At 41.6% G+C, this 15391-nt stretch overlaps 1 protein-coding gene across 1 annotated transcript; it reads left to right on the forward strand.

Annotated features, from left to right (window-relative positions):
* Positions 1-1435: 1435 nt before the first annotated feature.
* Positions 1436-14614, forward strand: PTTG1IP2 (PTTG1IP family member 2; the record flags this gene model as incomplete). Its single annotated transcript, XM_081101993.1, has 2 exons — positions 1436-1586; positions 14427-14614. 2 exons carry the CDS (start codon positions 1436-1438, stop codon positions 14612-14614), a joined length of 339 nt encoding a protein of 112 aa, XP_080958119.1.
* Positions 14615-15391: the final 777 nt, after the last annotated feature.

Here is a 15391-nt window from a genome sequence, read left to right on the forward strand (position 1 = left end):
TGGAAGAAGGTGGGATTGTAACCTGGTGGAGACAAACTGTGTTGTAATATTTAGTATTATTGAGCAAAAATTAGAACAGCAAGAATTATAACCAATGGTCTGGTGGAAGGAAAAAGCATTTCAGTTCTAATAATATTTTTAACACATTCATTGGCTATTTGGATTTGCTTTTCTATAGGTGAAGTCTTCACATCTCTCTTCCATCGTCCTTTTTTTTTTTTTTTGTCCTTTTCTTGGCAGTTTATAATAACTCTTTTCATATTATAGCTAATAGCCCTCCATCTCAGCTCTGCATTGCAAACAGGGACGGAAAAAACAGTCTGGACCTCTTCACATCCTTCCCCTTCTCCATCCTTATTAGCAGTACAGAGTCCATAGTCCTCAGGGTGCCGTCTAAATCAATATGCCAGGAGTGTCATGGGACAACTGCACTGTTCGTTTTTCAAAAACAAAACAAGATAGGCCCTGGTCAAGGACAAGTGTCCATGCCCTGTCCCACCCGCCTCTATCCCCATCCCCACCCCCACATTGGGGCAATATTGCTCTAATTTTAGTCATTCTGGAATCATCTGTACCATTTTCCCATATCCTTTAAGTCATGTACTACTATTTATAGTTCTAAAACTTTATATGTTGCCAGTATTTTATTATATCTACTACTTATATGTTACTGACACACTTAAGAAATAAATTCATAGCTATGAAAATTAAAAAGAAAACAAACCTCAGAGGGAAGGTAGGGGAGGGTGGGGGTAAGGGGCAGAGATCAACCAAAGGACTTATATGCATGCATATAGGCCTAACCAATGGACACAGACAACAGAGTGGTGGGGGATGGAGGGGTAATGTGGGGATAAGGACACATATGTAATAACTTAATCAATAAAGAAACTAAAAAAAAAAAGAAAACATCCTTCTGCATACCACTTAAAATACACCACACTTTGGGAAACTGGTTAGAGCATGCCATCGGGCCACAGAGGAGTCAAGGATCAGATCAAGAATATACAGAGTTTCAGGAGCTCTCCACTTAATGGCACAACTGGAGGGTAGATTCATTTACCTCTGGGGAAAACAGCACAGAAAGGTGCGAAGCTTTACACATAATTGAGTGCTGAAAATTAGAATCCAGGCGTTTTTCCGAAAACAACAGGATAGCAATGATCCATCAAGTCCGGGTGGTCAGGACTCTAGTTAGCCCGAGCCCCGTGCATACTGGGATTACATTATGAACATTCTGTGTTCTGGCCGGAACATTAGGAGTGCTAAGGTTCTGTGAGATATGCGGGGGTCCAGGGTTTAGAAGGAGCTGCCTCAGGACCCCGGGCTGTGGCAGACCACAGTCCCTGAGCGGGGTCTGCCAGTCCAATCTGGAACCGGGTGCTGGCCCCAGTCCCAGTGGCTGGAAACCTGTGGACCGCAAACCTGAGGAGCCATGTGCTGGCTGCGGGCCTGGGGCCAAATTCTCCTGCCAGTTTTCCTCTCTCTCCTTCTCATCCAGCTGCTTATCAGCTTCTCAGAGAAGGGTTTTTCTCAAATCTCCAGACACAAGGGCAAGCAGAGACCAAAATCTGCGGACGATGAAGGTGAGCCATCCCAAACCCAGAGGCGGTGCCCCACAGCGCCACCCGCCCTCTCTCCTTCTTGGTCCATGGTGCCAACTGGCAGGATATTTTCATCTCGAAAATTACCGTTTGCTGTTGGAGAGAAAACATATATAAAGGCTCCTGACGTTTTGGGTGAAATCCAGTTAAATTGCTCTCGAATTAATTTGTCTTATATGAAATGAAGAAAAGTGGATTAAAATAGTTTTAAATTTGGGAGAGCAGGCCCCTCCCCTCACTTTCCGCATGACCTACATAGCCCATAAGCTTTGTGCTGTGAATACGCTGTTGGTTTTTCTTCTCATCAGACTTCACTCAACGGCCATCTCTAGTCTTTCTAAGTGTTTTAAGGTCTTAGTTAATAAGTTGCTTACTTTGGGGTCTTATCTTAAGAAATAATTACTTTGGTTTGGAGACTTGGCTCTCCGCTCCAACTGAAGACATTTTGCAACATTCAAAACCATGCTGAGTAGAATTCAGGAACTCAGAAGTACAGATTTTAGAATCCTAAATTGGAATTGCATAGATAGAATGAGGACAAAATTTGAATTACTTGGAAAATGCCCTGCAAAGCCAAGATTGCCATTTTTATGAAGACTGTAAGACAGAATAATTACTGCTGTCTGGCTTCCGGAGTCTAAAAGAATGTTAAGATCTGTTAGCGAATCAGTCTTCCTTAGAAAAAACAAACCCAGAGCGCTCAGCTTTGAGAGGAGGGGAGTGGGGAGAGACTGAATTAAAGGGCCTGGCTTGTTTCCTCTGGTTTCATCTTCCCCACAGATTTCTCTCTCTGTCACCCCCATACACACTCCAAGAGGACAGTGTTCTAGTCCCATCCTGCCCTGTTCTCCCACGCACAGTGCCTGCAAACGGGGGCCACACACAGACACAAATCCTTCTTTTTGTTCCCTAGGAAATTGGAGTCATACTAGAATTTATTCAAAAGACCTTCAAAATGCTTGAAGAAGAACAAAAAGGCCTGGGCACGGAAGGAGGTGGGATTGTGAGGCAAATAATAAAAGCACGGAGTAAACAAAACAAATCGAGAATCATAGAGAACACAGTCAGTTCTAGGGCTGACTAACCCCGGTCGGTCAGTGTTGCTGAGGAAACAGCTTCCTTTACGGGGGAAAGCCTGGTTCAACCTGTCCCAGGCCTCCCGGGGGCTGGCTTCAGCCTGGGGCAGCCTCCCCTTGGTGCTTGCATCTAACTTTCCTGCCTAACAGGGAGATGGTTTCTTAGACTTGATTCCGTCACTTCCCAAACTGAGGAAGGCATTCTGACCCCTCACGGAGATCCCACCTCCATCCCTGGTAGGACTCTGAGTGAGGGGCAGGCCTTGTACCCAGGCAAGCACAGGACGTTGGGGACGATCCCACATCAAGTGAGACCTCCGGAAACCAGGCCTTTGAACCCTGATGTCCATTTCTTTTCTTTTTTTTGTTTTTTTGGGGTTTTTTTGGGTTTTTTTTTGGTGGTTTTTTTTAAAATATTTTTTTATTGATTAAGATATTACATATGTGTACCCTCTACCCCCCCCCCCCCCGTTCATCCCCTCACCCCCCCGTTGTCCGTGTCCATTGGTTAGGCCTATATGCTTGCATATAAGTCCTTTGGTTGATCCTTCCCCCTTGCCCCCACCCTCCCCTACCTTCCCTCCAAGGCCCGACAGTCCAATCAAAGCCTCTCCGTCTCTGGATCAGTCCTTGTTCATCAGTTTATGTTGTTCATTATATTCCACAAATAAGTGAGATCTTGTGGTATTTATCCGCTCTCCAGTTCCATCGATGCTGTGGCAAATGGTAAGAGTTCCTTTTTCTTCTTCCTCTTCTTAAAGAATACCTTTCAGCATTTCATATAATGCTGGTTTGGTGGTGATGAACTCCTTTAGCTTTTTCTTATCCGTGAAGCTCTTTATCTGACCTTCCATTCTGAATGATAGCTTTGCTGGATAAAGTAATCTTGGTTGCAGGTTCTTGCTATTCATCTCTTTGAATATTTCTTGCCACTCTCTTCTGGCCTGCATGGTTTCTGTTGAGAAATCAGCTGACAGTCGGATGGGTACTCCCTTGTAGGTAACTGACTGTCTTTCTCTTGCTGCTTTTAAGATTCTCTCTTTATCTTTTGCTCTTGGCATTTTAATTATGATGTGTCTTGGTGTGGTCCTCTTTGGATGCCTTTTGTTTGGGGTTCTCTGCGCTTCCTGGACTTGTAAGTCCATTTCTTTCACCAGGTGGGAGAAGTTTTCTGTCATTATTTCTTCAAAAAGGTTTTCAATATCTTGCCCTCTCTCTCCTTCTGGTACCCCTATAATTCTGATGTTGGTACGCTTGAAGTTGTCCCAGAGGTTCCTTACACTATCTTCATATTTTTTGAATCTCTTTTCTTTTTTCTTTTTCGGTTGGGTATTTTTTGTTTCTTTGTATTTCAAATCTTTGACTTGATTCTAGGGATCCTCTTGTCTGCTGTTGGATCTCTGTAAATTATTCTTTATTTCAGTCAGTGTATGCTTAATTTCTAGTTGGTCCTTTTTCATGTCCTCCATGGTCTCACTATACTCCTTGAGGGATTCATTAAATTTATCGGCGGTTTCCATAAAATTCTTGACAAACCTTATAAACGTGGCCTTGAACTCTATATCCAGTCGTCTGCCCTCCTCCGTTTCTGCCAATTGTGACCTGTTTCTTTGTCTCCGCATTTTGGCTGCTTCCCTGTGTTGATAGAGTGGCCCTGCGAGCCAGGTGTCCTGTAGGGCCCAGTGGCTCAGCCTCCCCAGTTACCTGGGGTGGACACTCTTGGTGCCTTGGTTGTTGTAGGATCACTGGGAGGAATTGACCTCCAGGCCAACCGGCTGTGGGAATCAGCCGTGTCTGAAGTGGGAGAAAGGTCCCCCTCTGACCACTGGGTACAGTGGCTCCTGGATCTAGGGAGGTGCTAATTCAGCCCCTGCCTGAGGCCACACAGCCGGAGCTGCCACGAAGAGGCTCAGCTGTGAAGCAATGCAAGCCGCTGCAGGGCCTTGGGCCTTCTCTTGGAAGTTCCGGGTCTGCTTGGCTGGGCTGTAGTTAGGTACATTCACATGCAAAAGCCTCTGCTGCAGCCTGGGTGGGGCGGGGTCTCAGGGAGTCAAAAGGGCGGAGAAAGAAGCTATGGCTGATTCTCAGCGCCCGGAGTCGCGCGTCTCAGTGTCCCGGTAACGGCTGCAAGCACCTCTGAGGGAAATCCGCCCTCAAGTTCGCCCGCTGCCACCTGACAGAGCAGCCTCTCCCCATATGAGTCCTGGGTCCCCAGAGACTTCCCAGAACCGGAGATCAGAGCAGTCGGGAGCTTGTGATTCAAAAAGACAGCCGCGTCCTCAGGTGCCACTCCCTTTCGGCGCGCGCGCGCGCGAGCCGCCGCCGTACCTCTGCACTCAGCCTCCGCAGCTCCTCTGGCTCTCAGCGTGCTTTTCTTTTCTTCTAGTTGTAGAAATTACACTCAGCCAGCCTTCCTGTTGTTCTGGACGATGTTTGCTCCGTCCTTTGGGATATTTCTCAATTGTTGTGGGAGGCGACTATTTCCCGGTGTTTATCTATGCCGCCATCTTAGTCCCTGATGTCCATTTCTATTTGAGAGCTTAGGAAGCAATATCCTAAGGAGGTACAGTTTGCCCTTGGAACTTTGGGCTAAGAATTTTCTTCCCCAGTATCTAATGAATGAACAAAAAAAGTACTAACATATAGAGAAATTCTCTCAGGAGCAACCAGACGACAAATGGGCATAGTCTAAAGAGCAGGTGGCAACCAAGAAAAGAAACCGAACTTTCTAGGTCAGGATAGCACAGCACAGCATGGCCAATCAAATTTGGATGGTACCATTTCCTATTTTTTCTTTTTTTTTTCTTTTTTTTAAAAATATATTTTATTGATTTTTTACAGAGAGGAAGGGAGAGGGATAGAGAGTTAGAAACATCGATGAGAGAAACATCAATCAGCTGCCTCCTGCACACCCCGCACCGGGGATGTGCCCGCAACCAAGGCACATGCCCTTGACCGGAATCGAACCTGGGACCCCCCAGTCCGCAGGTCGACACTCCATCCACTGAGCCAAACCGGTCAGGGCATTTCCTATTTTTTCAAGTAACAGGAGAAAATAAGAGTTAGGAAAAAAAAAAAAAAAAAAAAAAAAAAAAAAGAGTTAGGATTTAAATGGCACTAATAGGAAAACTTTCTAGATATATGGAAATAATAAAGTAAAATGCTGTGGTGTGGATGACTATGCTATAAAATAGGAATGACTAAATGAAATGTACTTTTATATAATGTTGAGCAGTAAATAGGCTTTGTATTTACAGTTTTGTACTTCATATTTTTTTCTTGTAGGATGTGCATCAAACAAAAATTGTCATTTGTGCATACGAGATAGAAAAGTAAGTTACTTTTCAATGAGGAGCTTGTCTTGGGAATGTTATAAAGTCACATAATTTAGAGCTGCAGTCTAAAAGATATGGCAAATTTTGTCTTACATGATTTCAATAATATGAATAGCTGTTACTAAGATGTATTTCTAGTTTCCAATCATTCTCCAAGGATCTAGAAATAAACAGGAAATAATTTAGTACAAACATGTACTTCCTTCTAGATGCTTCAGAAACAAAATGTTATTTTGCATGAAAAAAGAAGTGTACTGCCTTTGGGAAGAATTTTTTCTATATCAAGGAAAAGATAAGCCCTTTGAGATACAGTGAAAATTTCCTTGCTACTCTACTCCTTAGATCAGAAAGGATTACAGGCGCACTGTTCCTTAACCACTGTGTAGCTAACGTCCCCTTTGCTGATGCTCAGATGTCTGACACCATTATTCTTCACTTCAGATTTGGAAGAGAGCAGAAATGCCATGAGGTAAACGGTGTTACAGAGAACTTGGCAGCAACCCTCTCAAAACCTTTCTACTCTAATAAGTATTGGAGAACTGAAAATTAACACCAGAGACGCACAAAATCACTAATTAAAAAGGGCACACTCTGGTAACTGCTCTCTGTCATAGTGATCTGGACGGACCAACCTGTGCCCCTGCTTATCCTCACATAGACAATTCCTCCGCTGTAATGAGGCCTTGGGCTCAGGGCTCTGGGACTTCTCCACCCAATTCCTGCCATAATTGGATGTGCTTGCCATACTTGGCGATGGCCCAGACACACTGGGTCCTGCCGTGCCCTGACTCCTCAGCTCTGTGCATTCAGTTTTCATTTCCACAGCCACCCCCTGAGTCTGCGTGGCCTACAATGGCTCTTGCATTCTCATTACCTTACACTGCACATACTTTTTGCCTCAAGAAGACAAGACCATCCTCTGGTTCTTTAATCTCCTATTTTTCCTCCAGCTTATGGCCCCCTCCAATGGACTTCCTTCTTTCTGTGAATTCTCCTGGCTGTTCACTTGAATGGACACCTTTTTTTCTTTGTTCTTTTCATGTTTGAAAAGAAATTTTCAAACATGAAAACAGTATAATAAAGCTTTATACCCCCTTCAAGACCCACCTTAGCAGATCTTATTTCATGTATGCCTTCTCCTCCAAAATGGATAATTCTGAAGCAAATAATGATATGGATACCATAACATTTTATTTGCAAGCCAATCTCTCTTTTTGTATGGAAAATAATACAATAGTTAAATAATAATACAAGAATATAAGAATAAACTCTATTTTCCATATTCACCATTATAAGCCTACTTTTGCCTCACCCTGAATATATATAGTATACCAACTCCTTTTTATTCCCCACAATATTCCAGTTTGAATGATAAATTATATGCTTATCCTTCTTAACTATAAGGGAATCTTCCTCAGATTTTATTGGAAACATTTTCTTGTACTTTAAGAGTATGTGACTAGCCTTCCTACAGTTAGAAAACCTTCTTACCAAAAACAAATCCACTAACAGCAACTAAATTACAGTAGTACCCCCAGCACACAATCATAAACTCAGCATATGAAAGGCATTATATTTTTGTTGTTATCTTCTCTTCCATTAGAAATAAAATCTAAGAAACTTGTGAACTTTCAGCTTTCGCTGTTGTTCAGAATCATTATGTGTCACTTGGAATGATAGATTTCAATTATGATGTCACAATGATGAGACATATCCTGTCACTTTTTTTTTTTTTGCTAATGACAGTTAAAAGACTGAGCTTTAAAATTGACTTACACAATGAATTAGAGTAGATTATAAGTTTTCTCCATAATCACATTTCTCATTCATTGCATCTTGATATGAATTATTGGTTGGGACAGAAAGGAATGAAGTTACAGCAACCCCAGTGGGTTTTTTTACTTTCCCATAGCACAGTTCATAGGAAAGAACCATTACTCACATGTTTGTGAAATACACTTATAAATGCCATACCTCAAACCCCACAAGGAAGGCCACTGTGATATCTATTATTCTGAAAGGTGTGTGTGTGTGTGTGTGTGTGTGTGTGTGTGTGTGTGTGTAAGGGGGTGGACAGGATCATGGATTCGAATCTGGATATGCCAGTGACCATGTGGAGTACCTCTCAGGAGTCTCTCCGCTAAAAGAAAATGCAGAGGACTAGTTTCATGGGTTACTCTCCAAGGCAACACCTTAATTGCTCTTGGCATAACCATCCTTCTGGAGCCTGATATTCCTGGAGAAGTTTAAGGCCTTCTGTCAAGTTTCTCATTTTTCTTCTAAACCAATTCAGTGTCTTTTCTTTTACACTCATTTTTCCCCTTGGGAAGTCGGTTCACAGTTCCAAGACTACTCCCTGAGTCTTTACCTCCATGCCTATACCATACTCGGAAGCACATTCACAGACTCAGGACCTTTCTCCTTGTTCCCTCTATGATAAATTCAGTCTATTTCTCAGCATTGGCTCCTTTCTTTTTTTTCTTTCTTTTTTTTATTGCTTAAAGTATTACAAAGGGTATTACATATGTGTCCTTTTTTTTTCCCTGCCCTTGACAATCCCCTGGCCTCCCCTACCCCCCAGTGTCTTATGTCCATTGGTTATGCTTATATGCATGTATACAAGTCCTTCGGTTGATCTCTTACCCCGCTTCCTCCTGCCCCCCAACCTTCCCTGGCCTTCCCGCTGCAGTTTGACAATCAGTTTGAGGCAGCTCATCAGTTCAGATGAAATGGGAAAAACACACACAAAACCCAAACTTCTTATTTCCTTCTAGCAGTTAAAGTCCTTATGCTGCCTTTGCTTCCTTATCCCCAGGATTTAATGACTAGCAACTGATTTAGAGCTCACCAAAGACTCTCCATAACCAAATGCACTGACCTTTCAACTTAGTCCCTCCTTCTGGAGACTTGCTCCTTTCTTGGTGACCTGGACTTTACACATTACCTGCTCTGCTTCTTTCCTCCCCTCTCCGCTTCCTTCATCTGTTCCTCTTCCTCATCATTCCTCACACTCCAAAGCAATTTTTAATATCATGTTCTCACCCTTGTGCTATCTCACCTACTGCCATGACCTCTGCTAGTACCTGCACATAAAGAAATCCCCAATTCATATTCTTAGACCTAATAGTCCCTGGATCTTGGGGTGACACAGTTCTTTTTTAAAAATATATTTTTATTGCTTTCAGAGAGGAGGGAAGCGGGAGAGAGAGATGGAAACATCAGTGATGAGAGAGAATCATTGATCTGCTGCCTCCTGCACACGCCCTACTGGGGATGAGTCCACAACCCTGGCCATGTGCCCTGACTGGGAATTGAACCTCAACCTCCTGGTTCATAGGTGGATGCTCAATCACTGAGCCACACCAGCTGGACGTGATACAGTTCTCGATTAACATTTCTTCATCACCTCAAGTTCAAATTTTCTAAAACTAAATTTCTAAGTTTTCTTCCCCAAAGAAGCTCATTTTTTATTTACTTCTTTATTTTTGGTAGCATTTTCCCAGACATAATTTTCTAAATCTTTGGCTCCTTTCTTTTACTTTTTCTCTCTCTCTGCAATTCACCAAGTCCTATCAGTCCTTCCATTTTTGTCTTTCGACTGGAACAATCTTAGACTTTCTAGGCTTCTGTCCCTCCAGGCCTTCCTGATGCTTTATTCATTATCAGAAAGTAGCAATTCCATTGTGTCACCTATTAGCTCAAAACAATTCAGCTGACTCCTTATTGTTAAAATATAGACTCCATAGTCTGGCAATCCATCCCCCTCACAATCAGAGAAATTTACCTTCCAAATAATTTCACAAAGGTCCACCACAGCAGATTTCAGCCCTGCCACGTGGATACCTGTTCTCTCATTCTGCTGTGACTTGTGTGTCTAAGGCCTACTCTGTCTGGTACTGATTTCACCTAATCCTCAAGACTCAGACGAAATCTGTATATTCTCTGAAAAAATCTAAACTAGTCATGCTAACTAGAAGTGAATACTTTCTCTTATAAATTTCTATTACATTTACTTCTGTTCCACTCCCCACCCCCCCCCCTTTTTTTTGTTAATCCTCACTCGAGGATATTTTTCTATTGATTTTTAGAAAGAATGGAAGGGAGAGGGAGAGACAGAAACATTGATGTGAGAGACACATGCACCCCTCCTGCATGCACCCCTACCAAGACCAGGGAACCTGCAACCAAAGTATGTGCCCTTGACCGGAATCAAACCTGGGACCTTTCAGTCCACGGGCCAATGCTCTATCCATTGAGCCAAACTGGCTAGGGCTGTTCCACTCCTTTTGAAATTATAACGTTCTTTCACTTAGAGATTTGTTTTTTGTAGAGTGTACATACTGTACCTGCCAAACAAAGCAAAAGCAGCACTCTCTATATCTGTATAACCTCTGCTGTGTCTGGCATCTGCCCATAAATAATGAGTGAATGCTCTTTTGATCCTTTCGATGTCCACTACTCTAAAATCACCCTTTGCACAATAACACGTATGTACTATTTTTTGCAGGATAATATTAAACCATCAGTTTATACATTGTTAACAAGCCAGTAAACATTATTAAGTACCTCTCCCTTTTTTCTGCATTTTCTTATTTTAATGATATTTGCTTATAAAAATATCAGTTTTGATGTCTGTATAAGCTTATTAACAGAGTTCTACCTTAGAACAAATACTCGTTTCCCCATGAATTATCTTAACTATCATTCTAAAGTATTTTAGCTGACTGCTGAGGTGCCACTCTTTGAAGAATCTGAGGTCAGCATGACTTTATATTGATTTGGACAGTCTTTCTAAACTACAAGAGAAAAATCCATGTAATTTGTCTTAAATTATAAATTACCAATTTAGGGATGTTGAATATATTATACTGTTCCTCTGGGTAATGTGAAGTTTGATTCTTTGAAGACTTTTTAGATTTAGTTAAGGTGTTAGTCTCTTTGTGGTAAGTGACAGAACCCAACTCCAACAAATTTAACAAAAAGGGGAATTTTTGACTCACAAAATTGGGAAGCCCAGGAATGGCCTTGGCTTCATACTCAGCTGAATCCTAAAGGAGAGTGTTTCCACTTCCTTTCTTTCTTTTCTTCTCCCAGTTCTGCCTCCCTCTGTGGATTGACTTATTTTCTTCTGTGGCAAATGGACATTCTTCACAAAGCTGGAGAGGAGGCCTCTCCCAGCAGGTCCTTCCCAATTTCTTTAGTTCTTTCCAGCCTCTGTTGGTTCAACTAGGCCTTGACTTTGCAGTTCCCGTCTTTATACAACAGGGCAAAAGGACAGGACCCATTCAGCCTAACTGGCTTCAATCTCAGACTGGCCTAAATGGCTTTATTTGACCTTTGGTCTTGGTTTGTATGAAACAAAACTGGCGTGTGAATACCTCCTGCCCCCAGGCTGTGTCTAAAGCAGGGGTGGGCAAACTTTTTGACTCGAGGGCCACAATGGGTTCTTAAACTGGACCGGAGGGCCGGAACAAAAGCATGGATGGAGTGTTTGTGTGAACTAATATAAATTCAAAGTAAACATCATTACATAAAAGGGTACGGTCTTTTTTTTTTTGTTTTATTCATTTCAAACGGGCTGGATCCGGGCCGCGGGCCATAGACCCTAAAGGGTAGTTCTTTTCATTGAGGTGCTGGTCTCAGGATGTGCAGCCAGAGTGACTGGGAGGGTCTGGAATCTCTTATAGGTTTGGTTACCAGCATAGAACCACACCGACTAGGTTACAACTGCAGGTTCCTTATTTACTAGGCATGTGACCTTGTGTAAGTCATTTGACTGCTCTGTGTCTTATTGTCCTCAAATATAAAGTGGACATAATGGCACGTAGCTCACAGGGTTGTCGTGAGGATGAGTTAATACATAAAAGGGACTTAGAATGGTGCCTGTTATCCAGTAAGCCCTATGTAAATAACAGCCATTTTTACTACTCTGTCCTTGGTTTTTTTGTGTGTGTGGTTTTTTTTTTTTAACTTATCCAGGTTCTAGACTTATCTCCCACAGTGGTTTCCACCTTTGTACCTTGCTTTTGCTTACTTCAACAAGGCACTTAGAAGTCAGTTTTCCTATTTCCATATGATTATCTGACCACCTGTGAGCAGGAAGAGGGAGGGGGATGAGGTGGGATTGAAGGGATGAGACAGCCACCACCAGGCCCACATGTAGCGGAGGAAAGAGTGGGTGCTGCCAACAAGGGGAATGGGAAAGAGTGTCGGAGAGAGAGAGAAACAAATCCTATCTACTGAAGTCATTATTACTACTTCATGAAGCAATGGCTCAGGTTTGATTCCCCAAACACAGCGCCTGAGAAAAGGACTCAGGTACATGCCATTTCTTCAGCAACTGCTCTTCAGCAAAAACTGATGAAAAAGAAAAGGATTCGGGGCACGTAAGGGACAAGAACCAAGCAAAGATGTGGTCTCAGCTAAAGTCTACCCTTGGCCTGAACCACAGGCAGCCCTGGGGTAAAAAAGAGTCACTAGCAGAGTTATCCCTGCCTTTAGGCAAAGATGCCCACTGTTTGGGACCCTACATATGAGCCAGTAATGGCAGGGTGAAGGGGGAAGTTACCTCAAGGGCAAGGTAATCTTATCCACTGAGGACAACCCAAGAAGAAGGTCAGCTTGGGCCACTTGCAGCCAACAACTCATTGCAGCTGGGATTGGGTACAGGGGCCTGGTATGGAGGATCTGGGCAGACTACCAACAGCATGAATAATCCTATGTAATAAAAAGGTAATATGCAAATCAACCGAATAGCGGGACTACCGGAACACCTGCAGCCCCTCCCCCATGGTGGGCCCCACCCCTGAGCAAGCCCCCCCCAACCTGATTGGGGGTGGAGCCAGCAAACTGTCTCAGCCCCTCACTCCAGCCAGCCCACCCCCAGTGGCCCCCATCAGGGGCAGGCTGACTGGATCCCACCAGTGCACCAGCCTCTAGAAATAAAATAATGATGATGATGGCTGTTATTTATTGAATATTTATTGAACTAGCCCTAAATCTTACTGGAATTGGGATTATTATATTTGAACACTGCTTTTATTTTTTTCTTTCCAAATACAGTGTTTTTGGTGCAGTGGCGAAAACGTTTGCAAAAAGTTTTGTTTTTCAAATAGGGGGTGTCAGTTAAGTTCGTCGTTTTGGTTAAGCTGTAAAGGTAAGTTGTCACTATTTGAATTTTTATGTTCTTATAAAAATTGACCTGCAAATACTAGTGATTTGTTACACTTGAAGGATTAGAAATTATCTTATTTGATTTATTAAAGTAACAGGAGGTCTGTTCATTGGTGCTTCCCCTGAGACTGGCTGACACTAGTTCTTTCCAGACTCTGTTGGTTCAACTAGGCTAACGTTCATTCTGATTGGTGGGTGGGTCCCTTACCATACCAGTTGTTAAATACTTTAAAGTTCATCTCTACTCTGGTGTACAATAACCATAGCCAGAGAAGGGAGGACTGTGTTTTTAGGTTGTTTCAGGAACTCCAGGTGTTTCTTATAAGCTGGTACTAGGGTAAGGCTATATTGAATCCAGTAGCTATAACTTATATTTCCTCAGGGAATGTATTTTGTACTGAGAATTGTCATTCAGAACAATGACTCCCCAGGACCGAACAAATCTCAATCATCAAAGAATCTTCAAATTACATCTACCATGTTATCCTTTTGGTTTGGTATTTGGTAGCTATCAAAGCAGGGAAATGTATTAGAACCTTTAAAGAAGTTTTCAAAAAGAGTTAAAGCAAAAGGCTTTCCAGGGGAACCCTGACCATATAAGAAAACCCATCCAGAGCCACCAGTGGTCTATGTCTTTTTCTTAATTGAAGTGAAAAAATACCAATTTTGCCCTCAAGTCCCTGTTTTCTTCAGGTATTATTAGGTCTGTTTAAATCATAATTGTTTGCAGCAAAGAGCTTATAAAAAAGTAAAACTTGATACATTTAGTACGAGTGGGAACCTTAGTCTCCTATTTCATGTTCTGCCCTTCTAGCTTCACATAGCATGGGGTGTGGTGGTGGGGGGATAGTTTACAAATGCTGGAAATCCGTTTCCCAGAGAGCATTTGTTGTCTCTTTCATAAGGAACTGCTGAAATTCAAACAACAACGCAGCCCCAGCTATCTCTATAAAAGCGTGAAGGCAGCTGGATAAAATAGAGGAAAAGGTAGCCAATGGCCCAATAGTTTACCAGTTTGAAGATAATGTTACCTCGTCTTAGCAACCCAGATTATTTTTAAATGTTAGTGACTGCTGTGTTAATGGTAATTTGATTGGAGTATGTGATGTATGTTATTGTATTTTCAGTAAGGGCTGAATTTGTACTTAATCAGACTGTGTGATAATAGAAAAGATGAAAATATAAGAAATTATTAATCTTCTGTTAACTTAAAATATGTTTCTTTTTGTACATTTCAGTTGACCTGTTTGGATTCCTGATGCTTCTGCTCATTGCAATATTAATTATATCATTCATTTGGTATTGCTGCCTCCTTCACTATTACCTGCAGGGGTATGTTCATTTCATCCTTAGTAAGAATGCACTTGGGGATAATATCATTGAAGAAAATACTAAGCTAGTTATCAGGAATGTTTTACCTTTTTAATGTAATAAAAGTAATATATCCAGATGATAAGGAAAAAAGTATAACATCTTATAAAATGAAAAATTTAAATTTCTCACCCTCTCCTCTACCTCTGATACCTCCTCCCCAGAAGTAATTTTTTTTAGTATGATTTTATTTGCAGTTCTTCTTTTGCTCACCTCTATATATTTGAACAATATGGTTACAGCCCCTCTTCATGATATATTAACTTTAGATGTTTTCTATTGACTCCTCATCATGAAAGCTGAGAAACTTATCTTGCATTTTATGCATTTTTGGGTTTTTTTTCCCTGTTAGTGGATATTATCATTTTATTTTTGAATTTTAATTATTAGTTCTTAAGATTACTAATCTTTCTTCTGTTTGTTATCTTTTTAACTTTGAGTAATATAATCTCTGTTTTTATACTTCTCCCATTACTTAAGATAAGGAAATTTGGGACCTTATATGTCCTATTTATCCTCTCCTCATCTATCATCTAAACTCTGTAAACTGTCTCACTCCTTTGATCTTTTCAAGTGTACACTTTATTTTGTAACTATATTTATATCTTAAAATGTTTATAGTTTGAATCCAAAATTTTTAAATGAATAAAGATAATATAACATATTATGATTGTATAAATATTGATTATAAAGGACCAAAATGGAAATAAGAAATGTATTTCTATCACTATCCCAGATTGCTTGAAAGAGAATTACCTCGTGTCAAGGTCAAATAGATGCTCTTTGCTTCCTCTCCATTTCTCATATCCTGCTACGTTTCAGCTTGCTTCAT

Source organism: Myotis nattereri (assembly GCF_964212035.1).
Source record: "Myotis nattereri genome assembly, chromosome: 11".
Lineage (NCBI taxonomy): Eukaryota > Metazoa > Chordata > Mammalia > Chiroptera > Vespertilionidae > Myotis > Myotis nattereri.